Genomic DNA, 15,129 nt, shown 5'->3' with positions numbered 1-15,129 from the left:
TTGTATTTTTTTTCTTTTTTTTCTTTGTTGTTGTAATTGTTAATCGAGCCGAAAAATTAAGTTTTAATATGAACATTTGTGAATATCTGCTAGATGCAATATCTATTATTATTCAATTACTATACAATCTTCCTTGGTTTCTGAAAGGTCATATAAAAACTATTTTAAGGAAATTTGAGCTACCATTCGCTGTCAATATTGACAATTTATAGCCATATTTATACGATTTATTTTTGAATATAAGTTGCATTGTATATCTTGTGCTATTCTAATTACAGTATTTTAAACCAGAATTAGTTTGAGTATATTTTTGTTATCTATTTCTCATCTTGGAATCCTCGTCTGTTATGATTTTCTTCTTAATCTTAAATTGTTGTAAGGTTATTTGTAGAGAAATTTTAAACTTTTTAATTCGAGTTAAAACTGAAATTTATATGCTTTAAATGGCCTTCTGTGTTTTATCACAACGAAATATTCTTTTCACTTCAAAATATTTTCATCTATAAAATCCATTGTACATAAAGTATATGAATAATTTTTTGAATGAATTTATCCTCAAAAGTTCATTACTTATTAGTATTTATTCATTTTTATATAATTTCGAATGAAATTGCATAATCATACGTTTTTTACCTTATTGATTAAAATAATAACGTATATAGATATGGTTGATAAAGATTTTGTTTATATGTATATTAATTGTGAAGAAATAAAAGTATTTAAAAAATATTGTGGTTATTATCCATTACAATAAAAATAAACGTTAGTAAAAATGTTTTTAATACTAAATTTTCTGACAAGCGTTTATTAAATACTTTATGTCTCATTAAAAATTAATGTTTTTAGTAAAAAATTTTTATGATTATTATTATTATTATCATTAACGAGTACGTCTAATGCTATATAATTATTATAATTGTTATTTTAAGTGATTAAAGTGTGTGTAATATCCAAATTTACACGTAGTCAGCCGTGTGTATCGTTTAAAATGAACCATTAAATTAATTAAAAATCAGAAATCCAATGATTCTTGGATTTCAATGAAAGTCAGATAAATTAACTAATGATAGCACAAATACTAAGATGGATAGGCATGACATGACGTTCATTATATGGTGAAAGTTTGTATAATGGATTACGTGTTCAAGACAGATCGTTCATATTCTTAAAATTGCCATCAATATCAGGCGAATTAGAAAATATCAAAATATAGTAAAACTAATAAATTTTTTTTTTCTAATTTATTTACGAAATAATATATTTTATCAATGAATTACCGAAATTACCGAAGTAAGTGTTATATGTAGATAAATTAATATATGTTAACGTTAAATTTATATTTAAGATTTTTCAAGCGTTATTGTTCAAATAATGTAAAATAATGTAATGCTTTTACCAATATATTTTGTATCTTTTTTCTTTTTTTTTCTTTCTTTTTTTTTCTTTTTTTAATTATGAAAAATGCATATAATTTCATTTGATCTATAGAATTAGATATTACTAGATTCAGATACATGTATATTGATTTTTAAAATGATCAGTTTTATTTTTTTTTAATAACATCTACCTACAGGAAAATGTCGACATCAGATATCGTACTTTTAATTTTGTTTCTCATAATTCACAAAGAATAAATCAGAACAATCAGTTCTATTTAAATTATGAGAACAGATTGGCATTAGTTATATTAATTTTAAGTTGCAAAGCGTATAATTAATAAGAATAATATTGCTGAAGTTAATTCTGTGATATTGTGTATATGGCTTACCTCGAATAATTAATACTGGCAAATGACTTAAACTAAATAAAATTACTGTAAGAATTATAATATATGGATTTTTATCCGATTTTGTATACGTAAATATTACATATCTCCAATGTTGATAAGATATGATGTCAAATTAGCATTGCGATTTACCGTAATTTAAATTTCATAAAATAATAAAAATAAATTATAGTTCAAGTAATGGATATAAAAGTAAAATTTTTATCATAGACCTTTTTTTTTTTTTTTGATTTAGATTTGTATCCGAGTGAAATATTACCATTAAATAATATTTTTTTTTCTAATAATGTTATATAGTGTACGAGACTAAATATTTTCCCTTTTTATTTATATTGAATTAATATACAACCAATATTTCAGAATTATTAAAAATTATAATAATTTATAATTTTAATATACTTAATGTATTTTATATATATATATATATATATATATATATATAAAATGGACAATATTATTTAACAATAACAATTTTTAGTTTTTGTTTTTCTTAATTTTTATTTATGTATTACGTAAAAGAAATAGAAAATATTAAATTAAATGTTATTGTTAATTAATATTACTGTTCCTATTTAATATTAAAAATTATGAATTTAATTAATTTCTGACAAGATTGTATAATTTTACGTAATCAATATAAGGTTGATTTGTAATTTTTCATCCAATTCTATTTCCTTATATCAGTAAAGTCTTATATTTATGCTTTAATTTTCCTCTACCCAAAGCTGAATTCCTTAATAATTATTTTACGGTATAGAATAATATAAAAATGTAGTTTAATTATGATTTTAGAACTCCTTACGTTTCGTACTTTTATATCTGATTAAATTTTTAATTATTTTGAATTTTGTATTTTATAAGAATATACTCTGTTATATATAAGTAATATAATATTTTTCATTTTCAAATTAAAGATAAGATGGCAGAGAAAGTCATACATAGATATAAAGCACATGGTTGCTATGAATAACAGTGAGGTTTTATCGTTGTGGCTAGAACGATAAGTTCGAAGTTGAATTCGAAGTCTTGATTAAATCGAAAGGGATTCAATGTACAAACATAGCCGTTATTTAGAAAAAAAAAATTTAGAAAAAAAAATATATATTTATATACATATATATTTGATATTTAATGCAAAAGATAGATTTTTACACAAAATTCATTTTGTTTTTTAAATGATTGAAAAACAATCGATTTGCATGTATTTGGAAACATGAATTTTGTATATCACATAGAAGTACAAATAGCGAAATATGACATAGTATTGAAATAATATTAAAAATAAAAGAAAATAGCCATTTAATTCCATATTTTATTATTATACGATATTTAAGTTTAATATATTAGTTAATATATTTAAGCAGAATATTTAAATATAATAAATTACCAATTAATTGTATATTTTTTTGTTGTTCAAATATTTGTATATAATATGTATATAAAATATCAGAGAGATACCATTATTATTATTATTATTATATAGTTATAAATATATATTTAATTTAACGTGTAAATAAATAATGAATAACGATTAACGATGAAAATTGAAACTATTAAATTTAATTATAAGTGCAAGCCTAAAAATTGAAGTATTTAAGAAACTATATGATATGGAATTTTTAAATTCTTACAAGAATAATTAATATTAAAATGATTTATAAATAATATTCATATTTAAGTAAATTATGTTGATTATTATTCAATTAATCGGTCAATATTATAATGTGTAAATGATGTGATCCTTATATTTTATTATATTAACGATCATTTTTTAAAATTTTATATTTTAAGATTCATTATTGTTAATTATATTATAGATAAAGTTCTTTTATTGAAAAAAAAAAAAAAACGATTTTTTTTTAAATAAATTAAAAATATTACCATAAACGTAATACAAAAATACAAGATTGAAAAGAAAAATGTCGAACGAAATGTAGTAAATGACACTAAATATTTTAAAGTTTAAAATTATAACCAAGAAAATTACAATTACGCAATATACGTAAAAGAATTTATGTTATGGTTTGGTTTCCTCTTTATGAATCCCGTTATTATAAAAATTTGTCTTTGCGACAAAAAATGTGATTTACGCATTTCATTTCTTGAAATAAACGATCGAGTTAACGAGATATTTATGTGAAACATAGTGATGTTCGCATTTTTTTTTTTTTTTTTTTTTTGTTTCTTAATAATAAAAATGCGGTTTTTAACAATTTCGGGAAGTGGTTTCACTTACATATTTGTACTTCTGTGCAAGTTCTTCTCTAACCTATGTATTTATTACGTAAGTTTAAATACTGGACTGCAAAATAAAATTAGATGCATAAATAAACTCTAACAACAGCTTTGTCAAATGAACTGCATAATGCTATATGAGTAAACGTACCAAATTATTCATAATTTTTAGTGATTAGTAACTCATTTCGAAATATTATTATTATAATGCTATTTTATAAGATACTTTGTGCTTCGTAAATATTAATGTACAGGTACCCTTTAATTTGAACATGTTAATTATTATCAAAAAGATATTGAAGAGTGAATAAACAAGGTAAATAATACTACTGAAAAAATTAATGAAAATTCGTTCTGATTGGATAATGAAAATCTAGCAAAACCGGAAGAATTGTAGAAGAGCTGCGAATTCATTACTGTAATGCTTATATTGTCGAAGTATTTATATTAATTTAAGTTACGCAAATTAGAAGATGTAATAGACATATTTAATGGTTCTGTTGATGTTAGAATTAAATCGATATTATCACAATTAAAGGCAAACTTCATCTACTATTGTTTTTGAACGAACAAATTAGTAAATTAGTTTTTAGTAAATTTCCATGGAACTTCAAAGTATTAAAAATTCTATTTTATTTACAAAAGAAAATAATAATCCATAAATCAATACCACTTTACAGTCAATGTTATAAGTTCTACCTCGACATTTGAACTTGCTTCTTGTTAAAAAGTTTCATCATAAAATTAAATTGCTACTTGTACAGTAAAAATAATGTAAGGTTTTATTATAACCTGGACTTTACAATATTAAAGTGTCTTATATAATAATTAAGAAATTAAAATTTTTATTCAAATAATTATATATATCTATTATTTCTTGTCATTTAATAAATATAATGTAATATATTTATTGTTCTTTTATAATAAAATATAATAAAAATCTTTTATAATAAATTGATAAATTAATTTATGCAAATACGCACGTACAAATGCAAACACACACGCGCGCGCGCACGCACGCACACACACACACACACACTTTTAATATATTTTCATTGTACTCAAGGTTTTTTAATATCCGAATGAAATAACAATTTAGTTTAGAAAAAATGTTTCTATGAACACTATTGACAATAAATATCCTGTAATGCATTAATAAATATAACGAAATTAAATTGAATTTTCATAAAAATTAACACCGTTAATACTGTAATATATTTACTTTTTTAGTAAGAGTCAGCAATTGATATGAAATACTCGTAAAACTTGATGGTCAAACTGGGAAGATTTCGTCATAGTATTAGACTGTTTTCTTAAGTACGAATAAACACAAATAATGATGATAGGAAAACAATTGATTTAATGTGTACAGAGAGATGTGTTAAGTGAGATAATAATGATTTCGATGGCAACTACTATTGAATAAATGACTTTTACGGGAAAATAAAATTGAAGTAACGAGTAAGAAATGAAAGTAACTTTAGCAACCTTAAGATTTAGTTTATTACAAAAAACAAAAAGAGTTGGTTTTGTATTTTATGAAATATAGAAGCTTTCTTATCTTGACATGTATAATAAAATGGACTATTATTACAATTTATCATGCAAAACTTGTTTTTTAAGGTCTCAGCATATATGTAACATTAACGTTAACAATTATGTATACACAGTTATTGATGTATGTGTAAAGAAATTTCTATTATTTGTTACGCTAGCTCGTAATTAAAATTTAGTGAAAATCAATAGCCATTATTAATTATACATGTATTAATGTTTAATATAATTTCCATGTACATCTTTACATTTTGACAAATGAAATAGTTGGATTAGATGTTTAATAATAAAATTAAGATATTATAATATCGTAATTTTGTAAGTAAGTAGTTGTAAAATAATATTCATAAATAAATAAATTGTTGAAATCTTTGAAATCTCTATTATGATTTTACGATTAATAAATATTTTGCTGAAACTTGAAGAAATTGTCATACTTGGAGACGATTCAAGCAACACATCTGAATCTTTGTTCACCATGACCCCACTCTCATTTGTATAAAGTCGGTCGCCTCGTATAAAGTTGCGCGATTTCTGCGATCTTACATTAGTTTCTTTCTCGATATTATCAAGAAGACCCTGTACGTTTTTTTTTTTTTATTTTTTTTATTCATCACTTATTAACGGCGCTGCACAGGAAGTGAACAGAAATTTGGTAAGTAAGAGAAGGAAAAGTTTATTCATAAGTAGCTGTTTCTACGAAATATTCTATGTACAATACTTTACAGTATTTTCAATTGTAATTCACCGTATATCGATGTATTTTCTTATTCAATTTATCACATCAGTGTTTTTAAGAAACTTAAATTTTGTTAAGAGATATGTATGTTTTTTTTTTTTTTTTTTTTATTTATATGAGTGATCATGCGCGCAACTGTTAAAATATAGTGTGTAAAAATGATATTGCATATCTTAAAAAACAACAATATAGATAATTTTAAAGGCTATCAAGAATTACATAAATATGAAACTAAAGTTTCTTTTCTATTGGAAGTATGTTAAATAATTATAATAATATGATTTTATTATAACTTGAAAATAATTCTTAATATGATAATATTTTCAAATTTAATTGATACGATATGACATTTCGATACATTTAAATAAACTGAATATTATTTTTAAAAATATTCTTCTTATCGAAAATGTGCTTAAATGTTTGCAATTATGAAGTCAAATATACATGATTATTTACAACAGTTGTGTTATGGCATTTATGGACTCTCAATTGACACACAGACGAATAAAGTGTTTGAGTCTGATATCTTCTTGCATTATTGAGGAATACGAAGTGTTTTTATATATCATTGATTACGAATTAATAATAAAAATATTATAAATTTATTGAAATTCTTATTATGATTGATAAATACTTTCTGGTATGTTGAAAAAACGACGATAATCGAAGAAATTTCAAGCACTTCCACCTAAGCTTTGTTTTCATTTTTATAAAATTTTATTTATAAAATATAATGTATTATTGTAATATTATATTGTGCACAAATGTTGGAGTTAATGTTTCTTCCTTTAATTTTTAATTTCGAAATTTTTAAATTTCTCAAAATAACATTATCCATAAAGCATTCTTCATTCTATTTATAAACAATTGTGTTATTTTTTTAATTAGTAAAATTAATAAAAAAAAAAAAATTAATTAATAAATAATACGAAGACATATTTTTCTCCAATTAATTTTATATTAAATTTTATTAAAATATTATTAATTAAAATAATTATTATTAATTAAAATATTATTAATTAAAATATTATTTTCTATTTTGTCTACTTCTTATGTTACCTCGTTTACATATTGTTATTTCACTTTATTTGATCATTATTAACCTTTAAAAATATATAAAATATTAAAGTCCTTTGTTTCGGCCTAATGAATGTATTATTAAAAAATAATGCAATTAATTTATAACTATATAAACTACGTTACGTTACATAGATTCGCTAACCAAAGTAAGTAAATCCAAAGTAAGCGCGCGAGTATTGATTATTATATAAATTAATTATAGTCCGTTGTGAATGGTTGAATGGTTTAGTTGTAAGCACCTCTTACGCCTACGACAGCACAAATGCAATTGACAAAAGTTTACAAGGTTTATGTATGCTCCTTTATGTACATTACGTATGTTTCGTGTCATCTAAGGACAACTTGGATTGACATAGAGTAACAAAAATGGATTCGGCGTTTCAAATTCGCTCGTTGGGTGCAGCGGCTGAGGGAATCAAGGACCAATACGCAGATGGTATTGCTGCCAAAGTCTGGGAGGTGTTTATCGGCGATAGAAAGCAGCGTAAACAAAATTACAAGGACTTTTTAGTCGGCTTGCTTAAGGAAAAGAGATGCAAACGTGTACTGGATATTGCTTGTGGCACTGGAGTGGACTCTATGATGCTTCTCGAAGAAGGTTTTGAGGTGGTGAGCGTCGATGCGTCCGACAAGATGCTTAAGTATGCGCTCAAGTCACGATGGGAGCGTAGGAAAGAGAAATCCTTCGATGATTGGAGTGAGTGGCACTTCCTTTTCCATAAATAGATGCTGAATTCATTGGTAGGCTTTTATTATTTAATATCTCCACGTTGACCTTAAATGATGATGTGTGTATTTACAAGATAATGGAGGGACTAAGACATCACTAAACATCTATAAAATTACGCATCAAAAAGCTTGTAAAAAGTTAAGAAGAAGAAAAGTAAAACAAGCATTTGCGTAACGTCTTAACTATCGGTTAATTAACATTTTATATACCATTTTTACTTCTTGTATATATTTCGTTCTAAGCAACAAATAAGCATATCGATCTCTCACATATTTGACAATATACAAACGTTTTCTACCAAGAGTCAACATTTTAATAATGCAATTACAATTGTTTTTCATTATTATATTAATTTATGATATTATGAAACTATAGTTTATATGAAACTATATATTATAAAATATTTTTTTACTATTTTTTATAAGATACAATTTAAGAAAATTTTTAAATATTTCTAATTAGTTTTATTTTTTGTTTCTACAGTACAGTATTTTCAAGTACACGCGTTATTTTTGTCACTAGTGAAAGTGATAATGATAACTTCAAATAAAATATTTCTTATACGTCTTCGGTAATACATATTCCCTCAAACACTTACATTCCGTATGATTAACAAAGAAATTATTTTTAAATTATTGTGGAACATATTTTTGCACTTAATCGATAAAATATAAAACCTAACAATTTCGATAATTAATAATGGAAATATATGTACTGTGTAAATTACGCGAAAAATTTAATTTCTTAATCAGTATTATTTCTGACATATGATAATATGACTATTTTTATACATATTTTATGTGTGCGAAGTAGCCGTATTCATCGTTTATATAGAAGACATTGATTAAACAACTTGATTAAGGCAGACACTTAAAATTTTTGTGAAGCTAATTTTGTGAAATTAAATAAATATTTACAGTCTGAATACCGTATAGATGCAATAATTAGATTTATTTTCAAATTTCACGTCATTTACGGATATTAAAAATTTAGTATTCATACGCTTATCTCTATTGCTCGTGAAAAGATTATACGATGACATTTGGCTTTGTGTATCAATCCAATTTCTCATTAAATTTTTGATAAATCACCTAGTGCATAGAAAATTCAATAAAATGTAATTTAGGCAAATAAAATTATAAACGTTTTATTTCAAATATATATACTCGAAATGAATAATTCATAATGATTTGTATCCTATCGTCATAGAATGTATATATATATATATATACATATAATAAATCTATGTATAGGTAATAATTTATCAATATATATCTTTTAGGTATTAACTTTTTCATTTAGGGCAAAATATATTTTCTGTAAGGTTCATTAAAATTTCTTCAAATTTAGTAGGTTTCACTGTAACATTAACAATTAAAATTATAAATGAAGATGATTAATTATATTTAAATTATTATAAAACTACTCATTTATTTTTTGAAAACCATGATATTAATTGTCTCAATTGAAACAGACAAATTTGTTATTATTAATATTTTATTTGCAGTTAAATACTTTTTAATAACTTAAATTTCTTGAAAATTCGAGATCTACCAAATAATGTATAGATGTAATTGTACACGCACGCACGCACGCACGCACGCACGCACGCACGCACGCACGCACACACACACACATACTTAAGATAAAAAAAAAAAACATTTTTTCATAAAATTTCAATTATTTCATTGCATAAATGAGAAACTTGCATCAATTTTATCTGCTAATTAAAAAGTTCGAAGTAGCATGTACGAAATACATTACATATTCATATGACATCGATTCATGATAAAGAAATAATGATATATATGATTTTCTAAAATAATCTTAAATTAAATTCTTCTGGACCAAAAAATTTTTACTCTTAAAGTTCAAACGGTATAGGTAAACATTCAAATATTTAATTATCAATTCTTCGAGAATTATTTAAATATATTAATTGATAATAATATATAAGTAGTATAAACGATGGTTAATAATAATGATGATTAGCATATTTTTATTCAGTACGTAATTACAAGTTAAATAAATAATTTTATTTAGATGAAAAATTCTGTTAATATATTTTATCAATGTCAAATATCTTTTTTTTTATAAGTCATAATTAACTACATACTATACGATAGTAATTTAAAATCTCTTGCGTATTTTTATGATTTCAAATTTTTAAAGCATTAAATATTTAAAAGAAAAAACTAAAAATTTTCAAATAACACTCCTTCATATGAGTTGATATGCAAATTTTTAACTATAATTAGTATGTTTAACATTTAACAAGGCATTAATCGTATAACATCCCTACGAGTCTTCATTCCTACGATATCTTTTAATTATTATATGTTGTAGTAAATAATGCTATTTATTATATAGATAATATTATTTTCAAGTTATCGAAGAAGCAAATTGGTTGACATTATCAGACGATGTGCAGCATCTGATTGGTGATGGATTTGACGCCGTAATATGCCTCGGGAACAGTTTCGCCCATATGTTAGATTCCTTTGGAGATCAACGGGAACAGCGGTGAAATACTTAATTCATTTTTATATTTTTTTTAAAAAAAAAAAAAAAAAAAAAAAAAAACACTACGACGATGAGACAATACTTTCAATAAAATACAAATTAATTTTCTAAAGTAAAAAATCGATTCCTCAAAATTTTAGAGATAGTATTTTACTATATATCCTTATTATTTACAATTATTTTAATGTTTTATTTTAATATTTATACAATTCTAAAAAATGCTCTAAAAATAATTTTTATTTCTAATATATCGATGTTGAGATTTGTTATAAATTTCATATTTAGCTAATATTCATACGTTACAATATTATTTCATTACAATAATAACTAATATATAATTTAAGGAACAAATAACGTTTATCGACAATAACAATTTTACATTTTTAACTACACATTGTTTTGCACAGTGTACATTGTAAATTGATTTTCTTTTTATTTCTTATTGGTAAATTATTGGCACACCATAGCATGCTTAATAATTATTTTGTCTTATTATCGATGATAGTTTATTATTTACAGCCAAGCACTTTCACATTTCGAGCGTTGCGTCAAACCCGGTGGTCTTTTGCTAATTGATCACAGAAATTACGATAATGTTATAAAAACTGGACAAACCCCTACGCAATGCATATACTATAATGTAAGTTTACTTTATAATGTAAGCTTTAAGAACCTTTATACGGCTTTTATCATCGATAACTAAATATTTAAATATTTGATTAGCTAGATGTTTACCTTTTTTTTTTTTTTTTTTTTTTTTTTTTTTTACGTCAGATTTAGATATTTAACATTTTAATGAAATCAGTATCCATCTCGTTATCGATCTTATTTTAAGAATTAAAAATTATTTAGCTCGTCACAAACAGACCTTTCTGCACAATTGTTATATCGTATAAGCTATTATTTATTTTTTTTTTTAAAGCTGTTTAATCAGTATTCTTAATCGCACTCGGTTTAATACGAATTATTATATTGATAAGACTGTAGTTTAATATCATGAAATTGTAAACACATTAAATATTTACATCAAAAAGTGATGTTCAAAGGTCATCGTTACATATTACTATTCGCATCTTTCTCATCCTTATGTACGCATTTTATTTTTTATTTCTATAATATTTTATCTTTTATTAGCTACTTTGTGTTGCAGTCTTTTACTTTTATACATAATTGAAAGAATTTATTTGTTGTGAGCGTATAAAAATTTCGTTTAGTGTAATAATATACAGGTAGGTAAATACGTAAGTAAGAGAATGAAATTTCACTTCAATTTTTAAAACCCCAGGTGTATAATTTTATCAATTGTTACATAGAATTTTTCAATCACCCATCGTAAAATATTAATAATAGTTCAAGTGGCAACGAAGGAGTAACTAGGGAGGAAAAATAAAATTTAGAATTTTACCTGAAAATGGCAAGATGGATACAAGCGAAGCTCTATCCAACAATAGAAAATTAGATGTTTAAGTTTAAATTGTATATCAGTAACTATTATATTAAATGATTAATTCATAATTCTATCTGATTACACTATTTTATCTAAATGAAAGAGAAAAAAGTAAAAACATAAGATTTTTTTTGAGGGATAACTATATACAATTATGTAATTTAGCTTATTGGAATTTTGCATTTTGAATATAACATTTTCACATTACAGAGCAAACATCTGCAGAAAATCGTCACTTCCATACTTTACACGAATGGCGTACCGTCGCTCATTACATTGGAATATTGTATAAAATTAAATGTCGAGGAAAGCAATGATAAGGAAAGTCTGCGCGAGTTTCGTCTCTCGTATTACCCGCACAGGCTGAATATTTTCACTGATTTTTTAAACGAAGCTTTCCACGGCTCGGCTAAGCACCGGATCTATGGTGATTTTAAATCCCTCGAAGAAGCCAAGGATCCTGGATTTTACATCCATGTTTTGGAAAAAAATTAGTAATAAGCTAGAGCAGTAGTAGGATGATTCTTCATGGTGTGCAAAGTCGTTCAGCTTTGTTTCAGCTCACCGTAGTGTTATTGAGAGTATGTCACTGAAAACTTAAGGTCATCCAACAAGTACAATAATAATTTATATTGATCAAAGTATTAGAATTATTAGAGACTATTTTATGACTTTTAATAATTATATGTAAATGTTTAGAAAGAATTGTAAATATATGGCGCTTCATTTACATTCTCGCGCCTCTTACATAAATAACGAAATACAGTTTTTTTTTGTTTTTTTTTTGTTTTTTTGTTTTTGTTTTTTCGATTTCTTTACATTACATATATACATGTATGTTGATTTTCGATTATGAAAACAAGAGTAAAGTTGTAATAAAAATGAGATGTATATAACTCGAAAAATATGTTTCCATCTAATTCGTTTAGTTGTAAGTGTGGTGCTTTATATTACTTTAATATTTTGAAATAATTTCGTAAAAACGTTTATCGATATTTTTACAAAAACGTGTTATATGCATTTGTAATAATTACATTCACATGCAATTAACTTACTGGATATGACTCGAATGTCTCTTGTACATATCAAAATTCATTCGTAGAAAAACGAATAAAAGCAATTTTTCCCTCGATAAGTAATCACTTGATTGAGAAAATACTTACCAGGTTGTATGTAATTTTTCAGTCCACTAGAGTGATATTATATCTAATAAATGCATAAAACGTAAATGACGCGTAATGAGTTGAGAGAGGTCATAAGGATTCCAATTCTTTAAGAAATAATTAAGGCTTACGCGAATTGATTCAGTCGTAATTTCTTATTGGCCGATGCACGAGATTGGTGAACCTATCCTCCGAACGAACAAAGAATTTCACTTTTGTGCTCATCGAGGTGCAAGAGATGGGAGACTAATTTTAGGGAAGGGAGCTTTTACAGCAGCTTTGGGGCTAGAGGGAGGATAGCTTATTCAGCTCGGACAGCCGTTTTCGTAATTAAGATACGCGCGCGCGCGAGTGAGTGAGTGAGTGAGTGTGTGCGCGCGTATGCGAGCGGGTATAAGGTGGTGGTGGTGGTGGTGGTGGTGGTGGCGGCGGTGGGGAGAGGCGAAAGAGGAGGTCCTTGTTTTCGTAGTCAATGCTGTGCCTCGGTACTTTTGCGCTTGTGCAACCATGCATGGAGGAAAGCTTCGGGCAAAGCTTGACTCTTCAGACCCATTCATGCGGGCTGAATTATTTTCAGGAGGCGATTTTCGCGGATGAGGGTGCGTCTCGGATCTATAAAGCATCAAAGTATAAGGGCTCGTGTAGGTGGGTTTGCAGGACGTAACGCACATGTGGTAACGGCAAGCTATCACTGTATTATTGAAAGGCAATAAAATCTACTGCAGCTTGGGAGGCTGCGGCGTGTTGTAGGTCACGTTGTACTCCGCCTGCTACTCTCTGGAGATTGTTATTAAATTATTAAACATCTTGTATGAGTAAATAATTGTGCCATTAAAATAAGTTTAATTATGAAAATGGCTTTTATTTAATATAGTCTGATCGACCGGAGTAGATTTCAAAGGGTACGCTGCATCTATTTGAAGATGTACTGCTGACCCATTTGCGCTTGGCTACGTCGATAATTCTCGCAGTGTCCATTTAGCTGCCGTTGATTTATTAACACCTAAGATGATTTATCTGCCCATATTTATATATAAATTAAATTATCTCCCAGTGGATTTCACCCTGTATACTCGCAGTCTTCTGCGTACATTATATAATTAATATTTAATTGAATTTATTCGTAAGATCGAGATGGTCCATGAATAATATTGAAAGGACGTTAAAAAGAAAATTGTGTCTGCGAAAAATATTATATAAATAATTATAAAAGTGGGTGACTTAGATTTCGAATAACAGCCTATTAATTAAAAATTTAGCTTTAAAACTTTAGCGAATTCACAATTATGCATAATAAATTACATACTTAACTTGTACATTTACATCTTATATCTCATTGATTTCTTAACCTTACTAAATTTTAATCTTATCCTGGTTTTTTTTTTTTTTTTTTTTTGTTTAGTTAAATTAAATAAAAATCCTAAATTTCGTGACATTAATTAATAGAATGTTAATATTATTAAAGCATCTTGACAATATTTTACATTTGAAAATACTTTGGAATTATTGATCTTCTTGAATTTTGTGTTCATTATGTTTTACCAACTTATTCACTCATGTATGTGTATATTAATACTAAATAAGTGTATAACCCAATGTATTTATTTATTGAAATAAATGTTACGATTATACAATAATAGGAGAGAATCATTTTCGAAACATTAAGAAAATTGTTTTCAACATTTACTGTACTTTTTTCCAATAAAGTGTATGAATTAAGAAAAGGCACATATCATCTCTTTAAATCGATGTATCGAGTGCAATTGTTATTAATGTAGAAGACGAAAAATTATTATAATATTTTCATAATTTCGTACCTTCATTTATATTCTATAATAATTTTACTTAGCTATAAGAAAAACATTTTAATGA

The 15,129-nt window shown here is 25.4% G+C and overlaps 1 protein-coding gene across 2 annotated transcripts; it reads left to right on the top strand.

Annotated features, from left to right (window-relative positions):
• The first annotated feature begins 6,176 nt into the window (after nt 1-6,176).
• Nucleotides 6,177-12,857, top strand: Gnmt (Glycine N-methyltransferase). Of its 2 annotated transcripts, none has more exons than XM_011506778.1 (5): nt 6,177-6,230; nt 7,731-8,091; nt 10,512-10,647; nt 11,167-11,287; nt 12,305-12,857. In XM_011506778.1, exons 2-5 carry the CDS (start codon nt 7,761-7,763, stop codon nt 12,587-12,589), a joined length of 873 nt encoding a protein of 290 aa, XP_011505080.1. In that variant the 5' UTR covers nt 6,177-6,230; nt 7,731-7,760; the 3' UTR covers nt 12,590-12,857. The 2 variants fall into 2 exon arrangements, with proteins under 2 accessions (XP_011505080.1, XP_011505081.1); XM_011506779.1 differs by lacking the exon at nt 6,177-6,230 and adding an exon at nt 6,791-6,866.
• Nucleotides 12,858-15,129: the final 2,272 nt, after the last annotated feature.

Source organism: Ceratosolen solmsi, unplaced genomic scaffold (genome assembly GCF_000503995.2).
Source record: "Ceratosolen solmsi marchali unplaced genomic scaffold, CerSol_1.0 scaffold6, whole genome shotgun sequence".
NCBI lineage: Eukaryota > Metazoa > Arthropoda > Insecta > Hymenoptera > Agaonidae > Ceratosolen > Ceratosolen solmsi.
Note: the sequence above shows the minus strand (reverse complement) of the source record. Positions and strands in the feature narration are given on the sequence as shown.

Coding starts and splice junctions, on each gene's coding strand:
- Gnmt (XM_011506778.1), top strand. CDS start 7,761: ATGGATTCGGCGTTTCAAATTCGCTCGTTGGGTGCAGCGGCTGAGGGA. Junction 10,648..11,166: donor GGAGATCAACGGGAACAGCG/GTGAAATACTTA, acceptor TATTATTTACAG/CCAAGCACTTTCACATTTCG. Junction 11,288..12,304: donor CGCAATGCATATACTATAAT/GTAAGTTTACTT, acceptor TTCACATTACAG/AGCAAACATCTGCAGAAAAT.